Genomic DNA, 25,763 nt, shown 5'->3' on the forward strand with positions numbered 1-25,763 from the left:
TGGAATAGAATAAACCTTTTGTAGGATGTTACTCTTTGTGTTTGCTTGGGAAGTGGTACTGAAGTTGTCTAGAAGTCATATTCATCCTAGCATGTGATTTTAAGAATCTATGTTGTTCTGAACCCACATGCTAATAGTGAAGGATAGACTGCATTTGTATTATCCCTTTTTCGAGCTGAGAATTTTCATGATAAAATGTTTCAGAAATATTGAATGTTTTAGTAAATGCCACAAATTGTACAATGCTGTGATGCACTGGATCAAGTCCAGAGCTAATATATTGGTAAGTTTGATATTTTTTTATAGTCATATTTTCAGGTGCTTCTCTTGCATATAGTTGTCATTCTGTCTAAACGACAATTGTCCAGACATGTCTGGAAGTTTTCAAGATATCAGAGAAACATTCAGTTGATGTGTATGTTTGTATGTTTTTTCTGACACTGTTTCAGCGTGTCTAGATCCAAGGGGGTTATAAGGCATCTTGAGACCAGCTAGCTACAGAAGCTGTTGCTCTGTAGCTCAGCAATTGCAGAACTAGTGTGACAAAGAGCACTCCTGGATATAGACATCTTTTTTTTTTTTTTTTCAGTCATAAGTTTGCTTTACACAATGAAAGTGTGAGCAAAGTTTTCAACCAAACAGATCTATGTTGGCTGTATTTTTTACATGAGGCTGTTTCAACACTGTTTTCCTCCTATCATGTGACACCCAACAGTGCTCAGATTACCAAGTGGCAAAGAATTAAATTAATTACCACAAGCCCAAACCTGCAGTCATGCATGGACTTCAATAACAATTAAACATACACAATGGTTGCTAGTTGTTTAATTCCTGCATGGCATATATTCCTCAAAATGTTGTCTAAGCAGAGCTGGTAGAAAAAAAAGGGACTTTTTGTATGCTAAGCGAATAGAAGATTTCTCTTTCTTGATAACAGTGTATTTACATTTGTATGTACTTCCTTGTTACCAAAATAGGTCTAAAATTTTGCATTGGTAATGGAGAAGCAAGAGGGGGGAAAGGTTATATTCTGAGAGATGAACTAGGACATAAAAATGGCAGCCAAACTGTTTAACTAGAGAATATGAAAAACTGGGACTGGAGAAAGCAAATACAAAAGTTTTGGTCCAGCAGGTGATTTTGATGATTACAAGTAGCTTTGCTGCAGTCCATTTAGTAAAAATCAAATAGAAATTGCTTACCCTTCTTGTTAAACCCATGAGACTCATAAGTGGTGATCCAGAAACTTGCTTTTGCCTGAGATCTGAGCAGATGTAAGCTTGCTCTGACTGTGCTTCAAGCTGAGAAAAAGCTAATAAATGTACTCAGTACTGAGCTTAAGCCTGTGAATCCAACTTCTCAGTAGGATTTATTAGCTTCAGTGTAGCACAGCACAGGTACATAACATTTTTCTGGTTTGCTGTGAACAAGGTAAGCTCCTTTCTGTAAAACGGTTTGTAAACATATTAGAGTCTTCTTTAAGAGGTAAACTGTTGAAAATAAAGTAATTAACATGCACCGATCAGTATGAAAAAAAATCATACAAATATTGCTTTGAGAAATGAGAAATCAAAAATATACTTTATAATGGTAGGTTACAGAGACAGCAATTTCCATTGAGTGGTGACAAGAAATTTCAAGGTGGAAGAAACACTTTTGTTTCTGTCTGCCATCAGCTTGCCATGTGACCTTGAACAAGATATTCTTATCTGTGCTTCACACTACTTTTTGTCTGTCTTATCAAGTTAGTGTGTATGCTGTTCAAGGAAGGGCCTGTGTGCTATGTTCTGTGATTGTGAAGTGCCCAGCATTGTGGTGCCTGACCTTGGATATAGCCTGTAGGTGTGTTACTGCAATATGAATAAATAACAATAATGGTGTCTTTGGGTAATAGAAATTGCACTGCTCCTGTTAAGTATGACGGATCAGAGGCAATCATTTAAAAAAAGAAAAAGGTCAGCCAGCTTTGTAGAAATCTCTTCTAATTATTTGGGTATGGCTGCTAAGCTATGGAACTAGCACCTTTGTTTAATTTCTGTTCTTTCATCTTTATATGCAGCAATGCTTCATTTTGGGAGTACTCTGACTTCCAAGTGAGCTAATGTTCCTCGCCAGGTGATGATGCTACACCCATGACTTTTATAAAAGCATATGTTTCCATTCAGCTTCTGTGAATGTCATTTTAGAGATGTGTGGGACGCCTTCCCATGCTTCTCTCCGTTTTCCTGTACTCGTGCCCTTTCTCCCACCTCCCCAAGCCTGCGTCCCATTCTCTCCAGTCCTCAGATATGTCTGAAACGGACTTTTTTTTTTTTTTTTTTTTTTTTTTTTAATGTCCTTTAAGTATTTTAGGTATTTTATTTCTTCATAGTGCTGAGCTGCTTTTTTGATTTTGTTGTTTTGTTTGACAGGCTGCTTGTAGCTAGAACAGTTTTCCATAAGGAATTGAAATCATACATCAAATGTATTGTTTTATATGTAAGCCACTTGAGAACAATGAAAGCAGTTGCTGGAACCCAAATACCATTACAAATAGATTTATTGTGGTGTGTTTTCTCCCACCTTTTTTCCAGAAGTTATTACTTTAATCTTAAGAATTTATGTAAGTAGGCTTGTAGCTTTTATATGCTTTATGCATTCACTTTTGAGACTTTTTAGCTATTTAGTGGCATGGTGTTTAAAACAAGTGTTATCAAGGAAATAATTTCAGCTTTACATCATTTTTTTTATATTTCCCTCTGAATGCTACATATAAAATAGCCAGATGGTAATATAAAAGAGTTATGGCAAATGTCATGGAAACTTATCTTCACAATGCCCTTTAGCTTGGTGTGTTCATCTCAACCTACAAACATCAAGAAGAGATAAAGATGTAATACCCCTTTGTCACAAAATTTTATAAAATTTCAATGTCTTCAAACTTTAAATATTTCTAAGAAAAAGCCTTACTAGAAATATGAGCAATTAAAGTCATTCTAGCAGTGCATTTGTAAAAGAGTAGAAATGCTTTTAAACTACTCTCAGCAGGAACAAAGCTGTTTTGAAGTGAAAATAATTCCCAAACTATAATTACGACAAACTAGATCAGATGTTCCTCAGAATATATCTTTATTTTTCTATCATTTTAATGTTGTGCCCTAATCGGATGTCAATGGGGGAGAAAGTTATTTACAAATTATTCACCCAAAAGTTAATACGTTCAATGAGCATCAAAATGGAGCCACATAGTTCATTTACCACAATATCTTAAATGTTTTAGTCATCATACTGGGTGAACTAGAGTATGATTTTTTTAGGCTCCCAATTTCAGAGGATACAAGATTGCCAATCACTCAGAAAGGAAGTATGTTTGAAATTCACTTTGTTGACAGATGAAAGAAATGCTGATTACATTGTTCTTATAAGAGGTTTCATTTTCCCCAGCATGCATCACACATTTTCTGTCCAAATAGCCATGTGTATTAAAATGGTGTTGACTGGAGTAGTTGCTGATCTTAATTTACTTTAGGTGAGCTTACACTCATAATACAGGCATTGGACAATACCTAATACTGATAAATCTGACAATACAACAAAAATTCAGCATTCTTGTTTAAGAGTGGAAAAGTGCTGTCTGAAAATACTGGAAGTAGAGTAAATGGTAGGTTCTGTAGCCGTACTCAAGTTATCATTAACAGACACAAGATTATTAAACCCATCTGAGTTGCCACCTAGAGGAGGTGGTTACAATCTTTCAAATGCTGTAGCTTTCTGGAGATTGACATTGAGAAATTAGAGAAGTAAATATCATGGCAAAAAACAACAGTAATGATCAGATGAAGACAAAAACCATGAAAAAAAAATAGAGAGGCTAAGAGAACCAAAACTGTAACTGTGCTGAACTAGACTGGTAATCAAAATGTTGTGATTGAGTAGTGAGCAATTTCCTGCTGTCTAGGGCAGCCCTTAGCTTCTGTGTGAGTGTGGCACAGAATTAATTGTTATATTTCAGAAACGCATTTCTTAGGGGGGAAAAAAAAAAAGACAATTCACCCTATGAATCTTGCTGTCGTATAGTACCATTTATGTTCACTGAAGTGATGTCAGCAGCATCTCAGTTTTGTTGTACATAAGCTTCTACCTTAAAGTCTGTGGTATATATTTTGGTTATAACTTGGAAGAAAGTGATGTACAGATTTTAGGTTAGTCTCAACTCTACCTTATGGCTACCTGAGTATCTTAAAAAAAAAAAAAAAAAAAAAAAAAAAAAAAAAAAAAAAACCAAACCCTACTTTTGACACTTACTCTGGTTGAATTTTTTGGATTGAGCCTGAAAACAAGTGACATCAGATGGCAAAAATACGGAGTGGACTTTTTGCTTGTTTACTGACAACTCCTTTGAACTAATTTGTTTCATAAATACATCAAAATGATACCCAACTGTACCTAAAGGATTTTACTACCTAGTGCTCTGAGGTAAATACCTAGCTACATCTATGATTTGTCAGTACTTGTTTCTTACTTCTTTATGAAGAATCTTGAGTGCTACTTAAAACTGTTCTGTTAAGACTTAATATATTAATTTAAAATGATTTCTTTTTGAAGGGACTGATTTGAGATCTTGTGGACAGCTCAGCAAACCTAATCCAAACTACTTTCATGACTAACATTTCTGAAGGAAGGTGATGGGAAGTAACTTCCTAGATGAGTGCCTACAAATAACAGGGCCTTTTGGCCTTTTCTTTTAGACTTCTCCTTTGCTAACTTCTTCAGACGTCAGATCCTTTCCTTTGCCATATTCCGTCAGTTTTTCTCCTAAATCTTTTGTCCTTAACTAAACTTTCCATGGCTCTTCTAGCTTCCATGTCTTCCCTAGTAGTGAGGATTAGAAACTATTTCTTTATCTCTGAATTAAGAAGCCCACAGGTAATGTTGATCTCTTTACCATGCTTTTGGAGGGAATTAAAAATAGAATCATCTTTATTCTTCTTCTGTTTTCGGTTCAGTGTCTCTACTGATCAGTAAAACTGAGCTGAGGAGGACACAGATATTCAGTGCTTCTTCCCTGTATTGGTTTTGTGCAGTGTTCTCTCTATCAAGGCTATCCAAAAGCTATCCAAATGCAAAATGTGGACATAGCGAAATAGCAGTAGACCTTGTCATCTAAGGTTGGATTGGTGATGTTAAACACTTGCACAGATGTGAGTCAGTGCACTCCTGTTTAATTAACCCCGATTTAAGATTTTAAGCATTAACCCTTTGTGCATATTGCAGTCTCCTTGGAATTCTGTGGTTGTAAGTACTATACCTAATCTTAGGCAAACTTTACTGTTTAGTTTTGGCCTTGTATCTGTAAAAATAAGTTCCTTTTTTTCATAAGAAGTAACTATAAGCTGAGAAAACAGCACTTAGTCTAGGCTGAGATTGTTACAATAGTGAAAAGGAGAAATAATCTTCCCTTTTTGCTTTTAATGCTGGCATGGCAGGAAGCAAATGGTAGACACAGCAACTCAGAACTTAAGTTCTGCTAGCTGGACATGGTGAGATACTTTTTTTTCTGTGATTGTGTGTGTGAACAGATGGTTGAGGTTGAATGGGACTTCTGGAGATCAAGTCCAAACCTCCTGCTCAAGCAGGGTCATCTAGAACACGTTGCACAGGATCCTGTCCAGGCGAGTTTTGAATATCTCCAGAGAAGGAGAGTCCACAACCTCTCTGGGCAACCTGTTCCAGTGCTCCGTCACTCTCACAGGAAAGAAGTTTTCCTCATATTCAGGTGGAACTTCCTGTGTTTTAGTTTGTGCGTGTTGCCTCTTGTCCTATCATTTGGCACCACTGAAAAGAGTCCAGCCCCATCCTCTTGACATCTTCCCTTAAGGTATTTGTAGACATTGATAAGTTCCTGTCTCAGCCTCCTCTTCTCCAGGCTAAACAGGCCCAGCTCTTGCAGTCTTTCCTTTTAAGAGAGATGCTTCAGTTCTCTAATCATCTTCATAGCCCTGTGCTGGACTCTCTCCAGTAGCTCTATGTCTCTCTTGTACTGGGGAGCCCAGAACTGGGCACAGTTCTCCCGATGTGGCCCCACCAGCACTGAGTAGAGGGGCAGGATCACCTCCATCAACCTGCTAGCAAAACTCTTCCTAATGCACCCCAGGACATCATTGACCTTCTTGGCCATAAGGGCACATTGTTGTTGGCTCATGGTCAGCTTGTTGTCCACCAGGACTCTCAGATCCTTCTCTGCAGAGCTGCTTTCCAGAAGGTCAGCCGCCAACCTGTACTGGTGCATGGGGTTATTCCTCCCTAGGTGCAGGGCCCTGCATTCGCCTTTCTTGATTTCATGAGGTTCCTCTCCACCCAGCTCTCCAGCCTGTTCCTTAAAGAAGATTTTGACTGAACATAAGTGGCCTTATTTAGTATGATCATTTTTGTGGAGTTACCTCTCTATTGCTGTTGGTAGTTCTTTCAGTGGTTTCTCGTTTTAATATTATTTTTAATTTAGAGAGTTGCAGAACCCAGCATCCTACATCCACTGTCTCTTTATTATGTTGCATGCAAGGACAGCAGTTTTAACCTTCCAATCTAAAGTATAAAAAAAGACTGAATTGCACATTCAAAGTGGTAAGAAAATGATGCATGTAGAAATAGATCATTTCATAGGCTACTGTTCTATTTTATGGAATTATAAATAATAATGTAAAATATGTTTTCCTTTGCATATCTAAATTGCTCAGTATACATAACTGTATTAAAATAAATTCCAAAATGAGTGCTCAGCTGTACTAAAAGAATTTATCTAACAAAGAAGTTGCTGTGAATATAACTTGTTTGCATCATAAATTTTATCTGGGTTTTGTCAGATTTAAATTTAATCTGGGCACTGTAAGAGTCTATACTGTCACTGTTTGCCTGATGAGTTTCAAAAGACTGAGTTCTTTTTTTCCCATTTGCAGTTTTTTATACCTTTTTTTTTCAAGAGCCAGGTATGCGACACGAATTAATTGAATAATTTCTTTAAGTATATAAACTTTATAATGAAATAAGTAAAATGCATTATTCTAGTTAATTGGAGATGAAAACTGTGAAGTATTATTATGACTCTGCCAAGAAAATTGTGTTAAAACTAAGTTATTCCTGCATGTGCACCTTTGTTGTGTTGGTTCAAATTGAATCCTTTTTAAAGAAACATTCACTTTGCCCGTGGCACACTGGATAGAAGGAAAGTGACTATCCAATGTTTTGTTTTGGTTTATGGACTTTTCATTGGAGTACTCTATTTTATCTTTGGAACTCATCAAGTGAACACTTAAGCTACTTCTTCTGAGATTTGCCTATTCAAAGTGGAGGTTATAGACCAATTTGAGAGTATTAAAAGATTACTAAATAAACAAATTTCTATTCCCCTTTTTCAGTTTTCAACAACATTCTCATATAATGTAAGACTTTTAAACACTCATGATAGATGTATCCTTTGACACTGCAGTTATGTAGCTGTTTAAAAAGGGCATTATTTTGTTTATATACATCTATAATATATAGTACATATAAAATATATATGCATATAAAAGTACAGATAATATATATACATAAATGTATATATTGATGCATTTATTTATTACATTGTAACAGAATAAATTAGAAGCAACATCCTTGGGGCACTTTTCTTAAAAACAAGGCAGTTCCCTTGAATGGACACAGTGGCTCCTCTCAGAAGACCTTTTACCATCGTGATTCTGTTTGTGAGGTGCACGCCGGAGTTAACAAGGAATCACAGCTGGTTAAATGTATATGGCTAAGAAAGAGTCTTGGTTACTCGAGAGATGCAGGTGGTTGACAGTGTAGATATAGCATAAATGTCTTCTGTATTTTTTATTAGCTCTTGGAGATTGTGTCACGCTCGGTTATCATTTTTAAATCTGTGAGAGAATGATATTGGTTGAGAATGATGTCACAGCATCAAAAATCCAACGAGGCTTTTCCAGTCATTATTAATTTAAATACAACATCTCACACGTTGGCAGAGCGATGGACTAGATGACCTAATAAGTCTCCTCTGCCTCTCACTTCTGGGATATGATGAGTGATAGCGCAGTACGGAAGATCAGCAGTGAGCGTATTGGCAGTTGCAGAAAGACAAGGCACTAAAATGCCCGCCCATCTTAGAAGTGGATGTATGACTGAATGTGGCACTTACCTGTAGAGATCACACTTGAGCGTTGGGAGATTACCTATTTCCCTCCTCCTGCCAGTCCTCCAGGAAAATACTGTTTTCACGACTGAAGTTGATATCTCTTAGTTGTCCTGATGATCAGTTTTCATTGCCTTGCCGAAGTAAAAACAGTCGGCTGGCATGTGTGAGAACTGATACAGAACACTTCCTTAAGTTGTCTCTCACCTCAAGGACATCTTGAGAAGAAGAAAACTTACTCTCCTTTTTGTCTTTCAGTTTTTATCAAATTTTATATCAAAACTTTAGAAAGAAATTGGAGTGGGCAGGAGAAGAAATTATTTTAAAAAATCTGGTTATATGTTAGAAAAATCTTTGCAACTCTGTTGTGCAGTTGTAGCTGGGCTGAGACCTCAACTGTTTGGGAAGGTTTGGGATAATTAAACAGGGTTTCTATGCAATCTAAAACATTCTCTGTGTTAAGATTTACACTGATAGAGGTTTTAGCTCAAAGTATGTAAAATTCATATGGAGTTTTCAAAAGAATCTAAAGGAGTTAAGTGCTTGACTTTATTCACTTTGAATTGGAATGTAATATTCTAAAACTATAAAATAAAGGTATGAAAAATAGGTTTTCTTCTATTTAACTATCCAAAATGTGATTGTCTTACTTTCTGCATCAAAAAATGTTGCATTAGGGCAGAAACTCAGGTGAAATTGGGCATCTAGTTGTCTTTGGTCTCCTTTGAAAGTCCTTGGTAAATTCTATAAGGTTTTACAGTGTATAAGCTGGTCCAGGTAGCATCAGCGTATAATGTGGACTCATCCATGCAAATGTAGTTACTAGCTGACATTTTTACAATAAACAGATACCTATCTGAAGATTCCTTACAAAATGTTGGCAGTGTTTAAATAAGTAGTTTTGCCATCCCATAAAAAAGAGGAGTGGGGAGGGGGAAAAGGAGTGCATCACATGTTTCTCTGCTTACTTCACATGATCAATATCTTTCTCTAGAGCTTTTTAAGAATATTCAAAAAGCACTGTGTTGAATGTGTAATGGAAAACTGCAAATTGAATTATGATAGTTCTCTTATTACTTGATCTAACTTGATTAACATTTAGGAATAAAATTAAATCCTTCAAAATGGAAAACTTACTCTACAGGTTGCTCTGGGTCCATTGTATTGAACAAAATTACTGCAGCATGAAGAATTTAAGAAACTTGGGCCAGTATAAAATGTCTAAGATAATCAAAGGTGTGGATTTTTTTGTTTCTGCTCCAACTTATCTTCCTAGATGCTGCAGACAGAAAATCAACCAGTAAAGCATACAAAAAAGAAGCTATGCAGCAGGAGGCTGGATGGAAAGATGGCATTACATAGTGAAGAGTTTGTGGGCAGAAAGCTTAAAGGAATAGTATTGGTGATTTGAGAGGATTAAGGATCTCTCTACAAAAAATGTTTAATTCAGAAAGAGAAGGGTCTGTGGATCAGTTGTATTTATCAAATAAGTTGTATAACAATGTGGAAAGAAAATTATTTGACATTGCAGGGATATACAATATTGCATCCATAGCAACAAGAGGAAATTTCTATTTTCATTTGTCAGCAGCAACAAAATATTTACTTACTGCATTGTCTTGTTTGAAGACTTGGCTACTTACAGCATTACTTATGCCATTATGAACCTATGGCATTACAAGCTGGAGAAAAGGAGCTTTTTTCTTCTCTACTTTCTTGTTATGACATTTGTTTCGTATGTTGTGGTTTTTTTTTGTTTACATTTTTTTTGTACTTTGCAGTATATCCCATTTTATTAGAGGTTCACTATTTCTCCAAAACACTGGGCAGCAGATTTGTATAAAGAGAAACTGACTCAGGCAATTTGTGAAAGTTACTATTCTTATTAAAAAAAAAACAAAAAAAACCTGCTTAAGAAAAGAAACAGCAGGAGAGCTCGTATAAAAGCATATATTTGTCTCTGTTAAATTCACAGTTTTAAAGTGGCCTAAGCAAAGTTTCTGGTCTGTATTGTGTTTATCAACTTTATTACAAGGTTTTTCATTCAGAAAACGTAGAGGTGTGCGCAGGGTGTTAGGTGTCTGGAGCAATCTATTTAGAATAGCTAGGAATGCTAGTTCACTTAAAGGAAAAAAAAGTGAGTATAACTCAAATTTAAAAGCCTTTTTTTAAAATCTGAAAGGCGTTTGTCTAAAATGTAGCCATTTGAAGTTGGGGATCAGGCTTGTCAAGCTACTTCTCCTGGGCCGTTTGTGTTAGTGCTTCATCTGCTTTGTTTGACATCTCTGAACAACTCCTTAAAAATGTCGATTTTGGCATGCTCCACAAAGGAGAACTGAAGGGTGTTGTTTAAGTTATTTGGACCTTCTCTGTTTTTCTTTCTGTCGCACAAAAATGTGCATTTTTCCTCTGCCTTTCCCCCCAACAAATATGTGTTTTAGCCTCAAATGACCCTGGCATCTTAACATGTCAGAGTGTTAATAAAGCACTGAGGCTGTCATAATGTGGGGTTAAATAAAGTCTTCATGAGCTGTCTATTAAGCTGATTTTTTGTTTGTCACTTTCTGTAGTTTCTTTATGGATGCAGCTTGTCTTGGTTTGTGGGCAGCCAAGCAAACGGGCTTTGTCTTTGTTCAGTGCTCTGTTTAATTCTCCCCCTCATTCATTAATCATCCCTTTGACTATTTATACCGGTGGCAAGGATAGCTAACACACTTAACGTTTTCTTTTGTCTCAGTGGCACTCTTTGTGCAGGCCAGAGGAGGGCTAATTATTAACTGTAAAGTGACATTAAGATAAGCGTACAAATGCTGCATCTAGTGAAATGCAGCTTTTTTTTCCTTTCCTTCTTTCTTTCTTTCTTTTTTTTCTTTTTTTTTTTTTTTTAAAAAAACTTTAAGTGCTTGTGGCCAAATGAATTTTTGTTGTTCTGTGAAGTTGGGAGTTCACAGTAGCAGTGCCCATGTCTAGATAATTAATGAAGAAGCTCTGATAAACCCAGTGAGTCTGCCAGCGTCAGTTTTTTTAGTTTCGTCTCTGGACAGCTTAGCCGGATAGTTTGTACCTTATCAGGCAAAAGCAGAGATTTAAGTTGCTACTATTTGGTTGGAGGCAACTCCTCTTCTTTTTAAAGGTCCCTTTCTCATGTTTATTAGTATTCTCTATACATAGGTCTTGGAATGCTTTTTCGTTTTCTTACGTGTAAAAGTTTTTGCCATTTTCTTTGCAGCTGTCTTACGTTTATGAGGTTGTCCTGAAACTAGAAGTTAGGAATTTGTTTTCTGAAATACTGGCACCGATCACTCCTTTCTGGTTTATGCAAAGGACTTTCATAGAATCATAGAATCGGTAAGGTTGGAAGGGACCTCTGGAGATCATCTAGTCCAACCTCCCAGCTCAGCAGGGTCACCTAGAGCATGGTAGACAGGGCTGCATCCAGGCGGGCCTTGAATATCTCCAGAGAAGGAGACTCCACAACCTCTCTGGGCAACCTGTGCCAGTGACTTTATGACCCTCTTTCTTCTTACTCATGATTTTATGACATTAGCATGATAATTCTGCAAAAACTTCTGTGCAAATATAATCTATAGAAAAGTTGTATGTTCTAGCTGCCTTCCAAAACAATTTGAGGGAGCAGCTGAGGGTCCTCGGTGCAGTAACCATCTTTGTTTGTACTGTACTGTTTGCCTATATCTATTTCTTGTTTTTTACATGTAGGTTTGAAGCAAGATTTTATTTTCTTCTCTGGCTTCTTGAAAGTGGAGTGCTGCTCTGTGAGGTGTGTTCAGAGACATTACTGCAGGATTTAAATAATAATACAATCAGCTCTTTTTATCTTGGAAGCATATTTGACCTCTCTGTTGACTGTGGTGGTGTTTTGAGAATCATTATTATATTGTTATAATAACACCATTGTTATCAGAACTTCGTCAGTGGCTCGGGCGTAATCACAAATATAATGACTAGTTAAGGCCTGAAGTTTAAGTTTCAGGTAATTTTTTCAGTGGGTGGCACAGTATGGTCCACTAGGTATCCACTGAGCGGAATTAGAGCATTTCTGGCTTGTGGTGTAGCTGACATATTTCTGGATGTTCATGCAAGCAAGGATCATGCGGAGTGATCATAAAGTACAATATCCAGTGAGACAGCTCTTCTGTAACAGAGCTAGAAAGAGATTGTACTCTATCCTGTATATAACTGAATAAACGTATATTCTGTCATTTTATTGTGTTGCCAAATGGCCTGTCTTTCAAAAGATTTCAAACTAGCAATAGCACTGCGAGCGTATCGCAGGGCAGTCGGCTTCTGGGTAACTTCGGGAGATTGCAACTCAAGCTACGACAGAGTTGATCAATAGCCCTAATTACTTGCTATGTTTCAGGTAGGAAATTAGTATTTTGAATACAGAGAACTCCTCCTAAGGGTGAAATTGTGAGTGGATGGAAAATTTTCAGTTTTAAAAAAGTTGATATAATAGACCTTGTGTTGTATAAATATGTTAGGGTTTGTGTTCTGTTTGTTGTTCCTGAATAGGTTTTTCCACTTAAAAATAAACCTCTCTAGAACTTTTGAAAGAACAGATTGCTTCTGTACCCCATGCTGTATTCTTACTTTCTCACATTCATGAGCTACAGCAGTCTCCTCTTCTGCATTAGCAAGCTACACAACATGAGTTTTGCTGGAGTATCACGGAAGAGCATTCACTTTTTCAGAGTAAGCTTCCAGCACTTTAATTCTCAATACTTTTCCAGCCTGTATGCTAGTATATTGTGTATCTATCTTTCGTAGCAAGTGCCTGAAAATTAAAATTGTTATTTAAGGAAGGTTTCTTGGCATAATGAATCAAAATCATCTTCAGGGACTGAAGATGCTACTGCAAATAAGTAAAGCTTTTTGACTTTGCATTAAGATTTTGACTGCGTAGTTTATACAAGACTGGGCCTGTCTTTCAAGTAGAGAAGCAGATAGAGCAGCTCAATTAACAAAAATGAGGTTAGAGTCTTTGATATTTTAATATACTAAAAGTAAGAGATAAAATCTCTGCTCAAAGAGAGGTAAATACAATTAATTAATCTAACTTGAACATATAAATACGCAGTACCTCAGCATGTGGCATGCACAGACAATCTCTCAGATGAGATCATACCAACTTTGTGATAACCTGAGTCACTGAGAGAGCTGTTAGTTTTAGCAAGATAGCTGTCTGAAATAATCTGACAAAAACTTCTTCTGCACGTGGGTCACCAGGACACATTTGTTCATACCACTCTTACTTTAATAGGAGTATACAGTTTGTTAACAGCTAGAGGGCTCTTTTGAAAAGCTGCTGGACATCTGGCACTGGAAAATGCTGAGACTTGATTGCAAGGAATGTGGGGAAAGTCAAACAAAGATTTGATCTCCTCATGTGGAGAAAAGCTGTAATGATATAATAGATGAAAATGAGCATAAATATTGAGTGAAGGAACAATATGTGATACTGAGCTTTTTACACATTGTTCTGCCTTACTGACAGCTCTGTTGGGTTTACTTTTGAGTTAAGGTGGAAGAGGTCTGTATTTGGGGATTTATTATGCTCATTCATTTAAATGTACTAAGCAGATATGACTCAATCTATTTCTTATAGTCTGTGTTTTCTTGGTTGTGTTTATTGTAGTAACATCATTACACAATATTGACATTTCTGTATATTGAGAAAGCTATATGAAGAGAGAGATGGCTCTGTAACTCATTACATCACCCTGAATACTGTGCTGTGTGAATAATTATTTCTTTAAAAAAATGCTATCATTCCAATATGTCACTTTCTTCTGAAGTGCTCCTCTCATAGAGAGCACTTTTCACGTTAAAATTATTTATGAAGTGTGTTTAAAAAATAAATAGGAATGATTTACAGAATGTCAGTAGATGCACCCTGGCATCCTCTGGCATAATCAAGAGTGTTGACTTTTGTGACCCAAGGGTGACAGTTTTGATCAGCTTTGCTTTACAGTTCTCTCGTTTTATGGAAGTGTGAGGCAACACTCATGATTAGCCAAGAGGTACCAGATTACAGCTACACGCACACACATGCGCATGCACAGCATTTAAAATAATTGCAAAGTGCCAGGATTAGAAGTTTATAAAACGTTGGCAATGAGATTAATGGTTTTTTTTCCAGTAGAGAACTTTTCTGTGTCAGACTTCAAAATTTGGATAATCTGGTTTTCTGGACTGTGCTGGGGGGTTAGAGGTATTGCGTCCAGTTCACATTTCTGCCATCGACCTGTTATGCAGCCCTAGGCAAATGATTTAATCACTGTCTTCCTCTATTTTCTATTCCATTTTTTGTCTTGTCTGTTCAGCTCTTAACTTTTAGAAGTCAGGAACTTTATTCTATTACACTTCTATATTCTACAGAGGAGAGTAATTATTAATATGAATAAATAATAATCTTACAAAAAAGTATTAAATCTTGCTGATTCAGCAACTGCACTCAGGACAGATCTTTATAGAGCAACGAAGTGAGGATTTTCAGAGATTTTACTAAAAGAAAAAGATAATCATCAGCTAAGTAGGCAAAAGGGTAGATAATTTGGGACGGGTGATAAGACACAGATTTGTGATAAGACACAGATTTGGGTCTGTGTTGTTCTTGGTGGTTCTGAGATACTTTCTCAATCTCCATATTGGTAATATGATTATGTAGATAAACTGTATTTATGCATAAGAGGAAAAGAAAGAGATATTGGTATATAAAAGAGAAAAAAGTAGGGAAGTTATGACACTTTTCTACGTGAGGGTCCAGGCAGTTTGGGAGAATGACAAACAATTGCCTAGAAGTGGTGATAGTTTCTTTTTTAGTGTTCGCTTTTCAAATGTAACAAAATCTGAATGCTGTATCCCTTTTAAAAAAAAAAGACAAAAACAGAACTCATTTTGACAACAATTTTGTCTCATCTCTCTTTCTATAACATATAGTCTGCCTCCCAGGTAAGTATTTCAGCAATACAGTTAATTGCTTTTTTTTCCTGAAAAAAATGAATGAGAAAAACAGATTGAGTATCAGTAATACAAAAAAGAAATCAATCAATTCAACTGTCTCTGCTAGTAGGAATGGCTTCAGTTGCCTTGCAGTTGGCTCTAAATGAAGGATATAAAAGGGTGATATTATCCATGAGTTCCCTTCAGAATGGCTTCAAGTTCTAATTTATACCTTACTCAGTGACCTTTCTCAGTCACATTCAATAAACCAATTGAGCTATGGACAGTACAATGATCATATTCATTTCTGAGGAAATAGTGTAAATTTTTTTCTTAGTTTTTCTTTTGTACACTTCAGAGAGTCTTGGGAGTCTTGGGAATTTAATCATTGTTTATCCTTTTATGGGTTAAGCAATGTATATTAACCAAATAACACAGAAGACATTAGGCTTGAATTTTTAGAACTCAAGTGATTTTGATTAGGTATTATTTCTTAGTTGCCATTACAGATACTGTTGACAGTTGTCTTTTCTGTAAATACTTACTTAGTATAAAAATAGCTTACACAGATCAAAACCACAAACTATTAAATCTGATCTGGTGCTTCAATGGCACTAAAAGTGCCAATTTCTGACTGTAGTCAGAAATTTTGGTACATTAAAGAGACTAGATTAGACTAGACTATTGAGAAAATGGAAATTAATACTTCTATTCATGAGAGGATGTTGAGATAAAAATGGAGAATCATTTGTACAATACAGGAAAAAATGGAGAGAATTAAGATAGCTCTCAAATATTTGGCTGCAAAAAGAGAATAGGCATTAGAAGATTAATTGAAGAAATATGAAAGAGAAGAAGATCAGTCAGTCTCATATATTTCTGTGAATAACCAGTGATAGAGAAATGGTAGGGTTCATTTTCCTGAGAAATTTGCTTTTCTTCAGAAATCTTCTTGTTCTTACTGGGTCTAATCCTCCTTGATGAGCATTGAACTTGTGGGTTTTCATCCCATTTCCTGTGTGCTTTTTTTCCTTTTCTTTCTCCCCCCCCCCCCCCCCCCCGTTTTTTTTTATGGCTAAGCTATTTTCAAAATCTGCAGGCTTGCAGAGAGCAACTATGCAAAAGGTTGTCAGCTGGGATTTAGTCTTCTGCATATATGCAGAATATATTCTGCATCCATGTATTTCTTCCCAACTGGGGCAGCTTACACAGCTGTACCTGTGACTTTACCTTTATGACTTTGCTTTGGATCTTATCTCTATTTTTACCCCAGTGGTTAGCCCAGTTATCTTTGACAACACTAAGAATAGAACTGAAAACAAAACAAATGATGAGGCCAGCATTTGTCCTGTGCTTGGGGTAGGAAACAAGGAAGAAATCTAACTGCAAGGAAATTTCAGCCTTTAGATTTCTTACTCGTTGAAGTGAGCTCATAATCCATGCCCAGATTTAAGACTAGATTTACTTTCTTCTTTTGCTTTTTGCTCATTTGTCACACACTGTTATAATTACTCATTTCTGCTAGTTGTATGTGGCTAGTCTGGAGCTTAATTTAATATCTTGAATGTTGAAAAGATTAAATCCGGACCAGAATTGCATGAGTGTCCCTGAGTTTCATTTTCTATATTCAGTCTTGCAAATGTTCCTCGTTGTTGAGTAATAATCTTATTTTCCAGTGCTTTTAAGAGACATCATCTTAGAGGAGTTTGTGCTAGCAGTTCAGCTGAGTTGAAGGAGGAATAAGCTAGGCATCAATATTCTGTAGTTTATGGTATTCCTTCATTCAATCAGTTTGTTCATCTTTAGAAAAAAAATACATAAATGAGATTGTTGATAGGGGAGTAGAACTGAACATGTGCTAAGTGGTTAAAAGCCTGATATAAGTAACAAGGACCCTATTTTAATTTGTACTTACATGGCAGGTACATCTATGCTTCCTTGTAATACTATGAAAGAAAGACAACTGTATCTCTATTTCCAATATAGGTTACTTGTGTGGGCTGTTTGTTGATGGATACTACTGTTTTTAATTCCAATAAGTGATGTGATGTCAGATAAGTGATCTGTTTAATTTAAATGCCATAGATCTCATTTATCATTTGGGAGTGCTGGCAAATTGAGATATCTGAACAAAAGTATCTCCATCTGTGCAAAACTAAAATTTATTTAATTTTATCGCAAAGATCCACTAGGTAGATCTGGATTTAATTATGAAGCATTGCTGAGTTTAAAGGTTGTTGAAGTGTAGTTTCAGAAGTGAAGCTAATTCTTTAATTATATTAAGTTTATAGTCAGGACGAAGCAGTGTTAGTCAAGAGAAGCAACTGGCAGGTCCTAAAAGATTTAAATATATTGCCTTTAAATTTCAGAAAGAAAATCTGTACAGTTGACTTGCATTTAGTACCCCTATAGCCCATAGTATCCTTGTATGCTTCCTCTGTTAGCATCTTGCTGATTAAAAAAAAAAAAAAAAAAAAAAAGTGCATGTAAACTTAAACCAAACTGAGTTTTTAATGAACTATCATGCTATCTGAACATGATTTATTTCTTACCTGTGAATCCATGTGGAAAACAGGCTGATTTGTTTGCACTGTATCTGCTTAGTGGCAAATTCAGCTGCTGTTGTTGAGGTTTTACTTGGAATTCAATGAATGTTGTTAGCAATTATTGTACTTTTAAAAATAATATTAATACCCCTGTACTTTGTATTTAACAGTATGTTAACTTAACAATCTGTTAAGCCATGTCACTAAGATAGTGACTTAGCCTTTTTCTCTCCACATGCTTGTACTCTAAAAGCTTGCTTCCACAGCAGTTTTAGCTGTTTTACTCTTGCCATGTATTTTTTTCTGCTGTCGATAATGGTAATTTGTCCAATTTTAAATACACATGTAATTATGTAAAGAATGACAGATCAATAAATATATTGAAAAAAATACTTGTTTGTATATATATAAAAATAGTGGGACTGAGACCATTTTTAATTTTGAGAGATCTAGTCTTTCCTAACAACAGAAATTAGTGATTGCAAATTCCTTTTTCCCTCAACTTTTTCATCATCTTTGCTCATCTTTTATTCCTGGAGTTTTAGCCAAGACTTTCTATAAATAATTTCTGTTTAGGTGCTATGAAGCATTTCATAGATATGTGAAGGATTTTATCTAATAATCTACCTTTTATGAGACTGAAACCTTGCATTTTGTCCTGAGCACTTTTAAACTGCGTAGCACCTTATTACTGCTATCAGTAATTACTGATATCTGTAGTAACATTAATATTATACTATTCATTTAAACCTTGGTCCTACAGAGATTAGGTTTTATATTTAGTTTTTCACATTCTGAAAACTTTTACTGCAGTGATCACTTGTAAATGCTTGTAACATGATGCTTTCTGATGCATACATAGAATCCTGGAGGAGTTTAAAGCAGTGGAAGGAAAATGTATGCACGTGAACGGTGATAATTTATGGATTGTTGTTGGTCAGTCACCGTGGAGTGTTGCCCTCCCTGCCTATATGAGCTATATTCACAACAGTAAAATATCTGCCATTATCAACTTCCAACAGATTGCCCATCTTGTGCATCTTTTTCTTCAAGAAGCTGAACATGGCGTTCATAACTACTATGATGGCAATGTTAAAAACATCCTTAGTTATAAAAATGCATGGAGTTTGTAGTACAAAGTGGGAATGAATTACTTCGACATTGTATCATATCAGCCTTTCTGGATTTGCTGCTTTTTATCACTTGTCCTCGCACTGAAGTAGAGGAGGGAAGAAAATTGTCAGACCCCTTCAGTGTATCACAACTTTGCAAGAGATGGCAGAGGCTAGGAACTGTGGCGTAAAGGACCGGCCACTGACAATTCGTTACCAAAACTAGGATGAGAAAGGCTGTGCTTTAGCAGCCAGCAGACTTTGCCTGGTATTTGTTTTCACGAACGCCCAAAGGCGCATCTCTGAGGGAGAACGCTAGCAGCTAGTATGGATTGAACATCTTCATCAGCGGCGCGAACGGAGGCCTGGGCTGTAATTGAGACGCATGTGGCTCTGTCAGCAGGTGATGGCAGACAGACACACCTGAATGACAGTGTGACAGGGAGCAGAGACAGGGGGCCCCATCTAGCCACTCTTACTGCCAGAGTGATGAGCGCCCGGGAACACGGTCTATGAATTATCAGCAGGCCAGAATGAGATGAGGCTTAGGGAGGGCTGCCAGACAGTTTGCAATGTGCTACGCATTTCTTTCAGCAGTTACTATTTTGCTATGCATAGCCCCTTGCTATTAAGCAGACAGAACAGCTCATATCCTGTGGACGGATGATAGATATGTCATATCACTGAAAAATTGTTTGTCTTCCACAGGTGTATAGGTTGCCTTCTAAAGCAGACAGAGCACATGACACTTTTCAACACTCTTTTCGATACTGATTTGGCATTCAGGGTCTATCAAAGGAGAAATCTTTCACATGCAATTATGACAGAAAATAAAGGTGATGAAGTGTTGTATACAAAGAATGGGGAGAGATCAAAAGGCTGTAATGAAAACTGATTACAATAAAAGAGCTGCTTCAACCCTGAGAACGTTACAGAACTGCTCGGGGCATGACAACACACACACTCGCATGCACAAAGGAGAAGCTGTAGATAAAATCACAGACGCTAACTCGAAGGAATAAATGAGGAAAACTGTATGTTGCTACTTGCTTGGATTTCATATGGCAGATTAAGTCAGTAAAGTGATGTTAAGCCACTGTTCTAACTTTGAGAAGTCTGATTTGATCCTTTCGTAAAGCTTTCTTTACTGTAGTAGGGGCATAATGTGAAAGTTTGGTAAATTTATAACTTGCCTTCTGATAAGATTGTTTATAGGATAGATGAATGTTTTCAATTCTTCTATTGTTTTCTTGATTAATCTCCTGGGGATCTCACACAGAATAAGTCACTCATTTAAGTTTAAATATTAGCAATGTGACTGTTAGTTGCATAGAACTGAAGAAATTAATCAAGTTTAGTAATCTATCTTTTTGACTCCTGACTTGATTTAAAGCCTATTCAAATTAATTTTCATTGACTTCACTGTGTCTCTCTTGTGTTCCTGAGTTGAGTATTAAAACCATTCTTGGGCCAGTTTCAGTGAAATGCTGAAACAATTCTGCTCCCTACTAAATTTAGGGAAGTTTATGCTAAGCACCTTTCACATAGCTCAAAATACCTTGTGGGACTGAGTTTGAAACAGAGTTCTTGGGGTTTTTTTACACATATATTCTTTAATAACTTGCAAATGTCCTTTTTGTAATGAAAAAGCTATCACTTTACACAGGGTAAAGAAATGACGCTCTTTGCAACTGTGTTTTATCAGATTTTTATGTTCTGCCGAAATTTCTCATTAATATTGAGCTTGGCTTCAAACTCAGGGTGAAGAAGCTTTATTGCAAAATCTGCAGAGCTTGCTTTTTCCCTCCCCACTTATGTTTTGAATTGGCAATTTTATTTCAGGTCCCAAAGCAGAGAGGGTTACCTAGAGCAACACTGACTCAAAATACTTATTTGTGCTAACAGCTTTATGAGTGATTTAGCTCCTTAACTTGTGTTAAACAAGTACATTTCATTGTTCGAAAACTCAGCTACAAAGCTAGGAATGTTACCTACAGCACAGATGAAATTTTAACTAAATCCAGAAGAGCAGCTCACCAGTCTTAATATCTTTCCAAGGTCTGGCTTCTCTTCTCAAAATTCTATTTTGTCTCCATGAATATACGGCTTACTACTACTTATAGCAATATATTTTGTCCACCACTTCGTATTTTAAAAATACTGTCTTGCATAACAAGCTGAACTGCTGCTCTTTATAAGCTGTTGTGTCATGTCAGACGTAGTGAGGGCTTTGCAAGAGCTACTAGGTGTCCCAGAATGATCACCCAAAATGAAATTAGAAATGTGGTTGTGTAAGGTGCTAAAATGCTCTGCAGAATTGTATTTCCATTAGACACATACTAGTATCGTAATGAATGCTAGATGTATCAAAGCATGTTTGTTTTTTTATTGTTAATGACATCTATCAGAGAATACCAAACTTTGTTTATACTGGGGTCTCTATCTATCTCTCTCCAGCAGTGACCTTTTCTTTGTATCACTGACAAAGTCAAGAAAACTTCTCTCTGGAGAGGTCACTTTTCAGAGAGGTGACCCTTGATAGTAAGAGTGTCTTTAAAAAAGACAGCAAAAACAAGGCTAACCCAAAACAAGCCTGGAGACTAAGACAAAATCTTCCTTCTACTCTTAAATTACTCCAGACAGGATGATTGTAAGGTGACTCCATATTTCTGTTTTGGCTGTTTGCTTGGCTTTCCCTGGCTATGGGTAAGATGGCTACGGTCATCTTCTATCACAAGCCTGTGTAGCATTGGTGACAGAGGATGCCTATGTCTGTTGTGTTAGGGATTTTGAGTTTTATGATTGTACGTTTTTGACTGAGCTTTCAATACCAGTTAGAACCATATTCTTAAATTTAAATAAAGAAAATACACATAATTAGGTAATGGACTGGGCTGGCTTGGAGCAATTTTAAGGCATATGATTTGGTACAATGACCACTGTTTTGAAGATAGTTATTTAAATCACTGAAACCATAGCAACAAATTGTGCTCCAGAGAAAAAGGCACAGCAGGCTAGCATTATCTTAGTTTTTGTTGCCCTTTTCATGATCATGATATTAATATTTCAAATTGAGTATCACTTAGTTAATGGGAGATTTACAGTGCAGATTGTCAGAAAGTGGAGCTACTACTGATTTAAGCAAATTGACCTTGGCAAGATTCACTAGCTGAGCTTTGACTTACCCTTCCAAGGGAGAAGACCTCTCTAAATTGTAAAGGCAGAAGTCACCTTCTTTGTGTCTGAATAGCACTTTTTTATTATTATTTGTTTAACCTAAATCTGCAAATGCAGGTGTTACGGAGTTTTCAGGATGAAATGAGTTGGAACAGATTTGTGTGTGTTGTATATAGTAAACAAAGAGCATAAAGCTTATATACAGAAATACAGGCGCATGTCCTGGGGTGTATGTGTGTTCCTCTCCATTTGAACCGGATAAGGAGTATGTATGTACAACAAAATCTTTGGAACCTGGACAATCAATACGATTAACAAAGAAGATAATCCACATTATTTGAAGTTAAGGAACTAAATAAAATTTTTAGGTTAACTTTCTTAGATTAACTAGAAAGCATTTTAAGGACTATCTAATGTATTTCTTGAGAGGAAGATCTGTTGATGTTTCCACAGTTATGTTTTAGAGTCAGGACAATAAATAGCCCCAAAATCTTGTAGGTAAACTGCACTGTTGGTTCAACTTGTTGCTATGTTTCCCAATAGCAATAGTATTGGACTCGGATCTGATTTCTGTAATACTAAAAATAAAAAGCATTAATTCATTGTTGAAACTCTGTGCACTGAGAAAAGACTGTTTTGAATTGCCCATCACTTGGTAATGATTTGAAAATCAGTAAGTTATCCATTGAAATCTTCACACAGTCCATACAGAGTCATACCAAAGCAAATAGCTTAAAACCTAATATATATTGTTCATAACCTTCCAGAATTACTTTAGCTTTATGTGGAAAATAAAATATGTTCAGAAAGTGTTTTAACTGGATGAATATTTTGTAGTAAGGTTCTGTTATACTAATGGATTGAGAATAATGGTCACATTTTTTTTAAAAAAAAAAGACAGCTATTAAAAATAGTGGGCATGATTTCTGAGCGCGATAGAGAGATGCAGTGAGTCCTTTGGGTCTCCTGTATATGAATATGATGCTCCTGCATAGTTTAGAGCTACTAAAACAGGTTTTAAATGTAATCTGCTTCCTGTTACAGGGAAAGCTAAGGTACCTGGAGGCCATCTCTTGAGCCCTCTTGTACAGCTGCCTTCGTCTTGGAGTGCAGGAGATGTGGAGCATCTGTACCAATTCTGTCTGGCTATGGTGCTCTCATGCCACCTTATCTGTTCACTGGGACTCTCTTCTCAACTTCTTGGAAGTTTGAAAGAAGGTATTGCAAGGAAAGGAATGGTTTTGTGTAGAAGCATGGTATGAAATGCCCCCAACTATATTTGTATAGTGTTAGCTTTGTAATGAACTATATAGTATTAGCTTTTTAAGGTTTTATTTATTGACTTCTGTAATGCATATTGCACATGTTTCAGCTGCGCCAATATATGATTGTAAATGATTTAAGGAGTATCAGTGTGCTTGACCTGAGCAAAATATTCAGAGAAACAAGGACTGTGAGAATCCTGTAGACCATAGTTTTAGGAAGACTTTTGACTCTGGAAAAGACCTGCATATATCAGTCTTCATTTGTTGGAGACAGTGCCATATGTAGATGTTTGTAGGGATGCCAAAAATTCCTTCCCAACCACATGCTTGTAGTTGATTTGGCTCTTCTGCTCAAGAAGCAGTACAAGAGTTGCTGAAGGGAAAGGAAAGTGCGGTAGTGCAAAAAGCAGCCTAGTCTGAGAAACTGAGATCAAAGGATCCCCTGTGGCTTCTAATCCTGGCTCTGACTTCAACTTCCATTTAATTACAGTCAAATCACTGAGGCCTACATTTTAAAGTGTCTGCTAATTTTGGTGAGTTATTTTTTGGCTACCTGACTTTGAGATATGCAGGGTTGATTTTATCCACTTTGTGTGCCTGAAACTTTCATGAGCTTGCCCAGAATTATGGCTAGTCAGTACCTTTGAAAATCCAGTTACATCTTATTTCACATCGGGCTAAGAAATAAAGTGCTTCAAACTTGTAAAGCTGTTAATGTTGGCTCTCTCTCTTTTCTGGGTTAATTCTCCAAAATGTGGATAATATTTGCTTACATATATCTCAAGATTGTGTTAATATCTATAAAGGATTGTATAGACTCCACAAATGACTAGGTGTTTGGGCAGTTATTCCAATATACAAACTCCTTTTTTCTTCTTTTCTTCTTCTTCTTCTGTCCTGCTTCTGTCCTCCTTCCTTTCTTCTTCCCTTCTTTCCTTTGTTTTTATCTTTTTTTCTTATTTTTCCTTTTTCTTTTCCTCTTTCTTTTTCAACAAGTGCTGGGTGACAATACATATTTTCACAGAAAGGTTGTCTTTTATAGTGGCAGCTTACAGTATTGTTTATTTAACTTTCTCCAAATTCTTCTCTTGCCTTTGCAGGGTAACCTCCCCTCTCTCTCTCCCTCCCTCCCTCCCTCTCCTTCTCCCTCTCCCTCTCTCTGTCTTCTATAATAACTTAAATTCTAAACCCTATTGTGTATGCATAATCACTTTGGAGTATTAAAGAAGTAGTATTAAAAAAAAAAAACTATGCAGGAATACTTATCTGAAGGCAACTTAGGTTCTAAATGTGCACTATCGACAAGGTACAAAATCTTTACTTTCAGTATCTTCTGAATTTTATCTTTACAATAACAAATTTATATTCACACTAATGAAAGTTGGGGCAGAAGAAAGGGAATAGATGTTTATAAAATATTTAGTTGCTACTGCTCTCTTTCTGCCTTTTTAAGGGTTACTACAAACCTCATCTATACCTGCTTCCAGGAACCATTCCTACACACTTTTACACACTTCCTGGATATATCTTTAAATCTTATAAAAGTCAGTCATGTTTCTAATTAACGTTCTAAGCATTCAACATGCTTAGTTCCTCCCTCCTTTGGATAGAAGAAAAAAAAGTAAATTTATTGCTTCCTGGCTGCCAGGGATCCTAAAATGTGAACAATCCAATAATACCAATGGCTCTTGTGTAATATGACCTATTATTAAAAGGAATTTATTGTCAGTATAACAAAACACATTGTTTAATCTTATGCTCTGTATAGTTTTTATTAACACAATGTGCATCTGTTAAAAATAACTGCAGATAATGTAATATTTATTAAACAGACCTCTTTTATATAGTTATGAGATGCTAGTATTGTTTCATTTGCCCATATCCAGGAGAATTCTTATAAATCAAAAATAATGTGTAGCCCGAGGTGTGGAATATTAATTGTCTACTACGTTAAAGCTGTTTTTATTGTGAGTCAGACAAGCAAGATGGGCTCCTGGCAGCTGGTGTTCTGTACACTGCAGAGATGGTACAAGAATCTTTCCTCTCTGTCAAGGTTTGTCCACGTAATTCAGTCCCGTTATGGGGTAGAGATACTGCTTCAAATGCTCAGACAATTTAGTTCTCATAGTTTTCCTGTCTTTTACAGTTGGTCTTGAGAATACAGTATCCCTCATACTGCTGTTCGCAGCGTATATATTTTTCACATTTTTTGGCTTAAGTATTACTCTGAAACAGTAGAGATTAATCATTTGATGGACTATTTTAAAAGAAATAATTTTTTTTCTGTGAATAAGATTTAGATATGTTGGAAAATGCTGCTGACAAATCTCAAAACTGGGATAAAACAAAAGTCTAAGTCTTTGACACAGGTGCAAAGAGAAGTACAACAACTGAGTTAAAATGCAGGTGGCAGGAATTTTCACAGTCATCTCAGAAGTACTTAATTTTCAGAAGTACAGCCTAGCAGCCCTGCTTAGTTTATTTCTATCTTGGGTATTACAATCTACATTTATGGAGAAACAAAGTGGTAGTT

General features: G+C 36.3%; 1 protein-coding gene across 3 annotated transcripts in view; it reads left to right on the forward strand.

The window, feature by feature from the left end:
• LRMDA (leucine rich melanocyte differentiation associated) overlaps nucleotides 1-25,763 on the forward strand; it is a 684,050-nt gene that overhangs the window by 456,405 nt on the left and 201,882 nt on the right. Inside the window, exon 6 of one of the 3 annotated variants that reach the window (XM_062580506.1) lies at nucleotides 23,010-23,937. The exons of the other annotated variants lie outside the window; for them this stretch is intronic. Coding sequence (XP_062436490.1) covers nucleotides 23,010-23,042 — 33 coding nt within the window. The 3' untranslated portion in view covers nucleotides 23,043-23,937. Of the gene's footprint in view, nucleotides 1-23,009; nucleotides 23,938-25,763 lie in introns of those variants that run through there. 3 annotated transcript variants of the gene reach the window in all.

The sequence above is a fragment of the Rhea pennata genome, chromosome 7, assembly GCF_028389875.1.
Source record: "Rhea pennata isolate bPtePen1 chromosome 7, bPtePen1.pri, whole genome shotgun sequence".
In the NCBI taxonomy this organism is placed as follows: domain Eukaryota; kingdom Metazoa; phylum Chordata; class Aves; order Rheiformes; family Rheidae; genus Rhea; species Rhea pennata.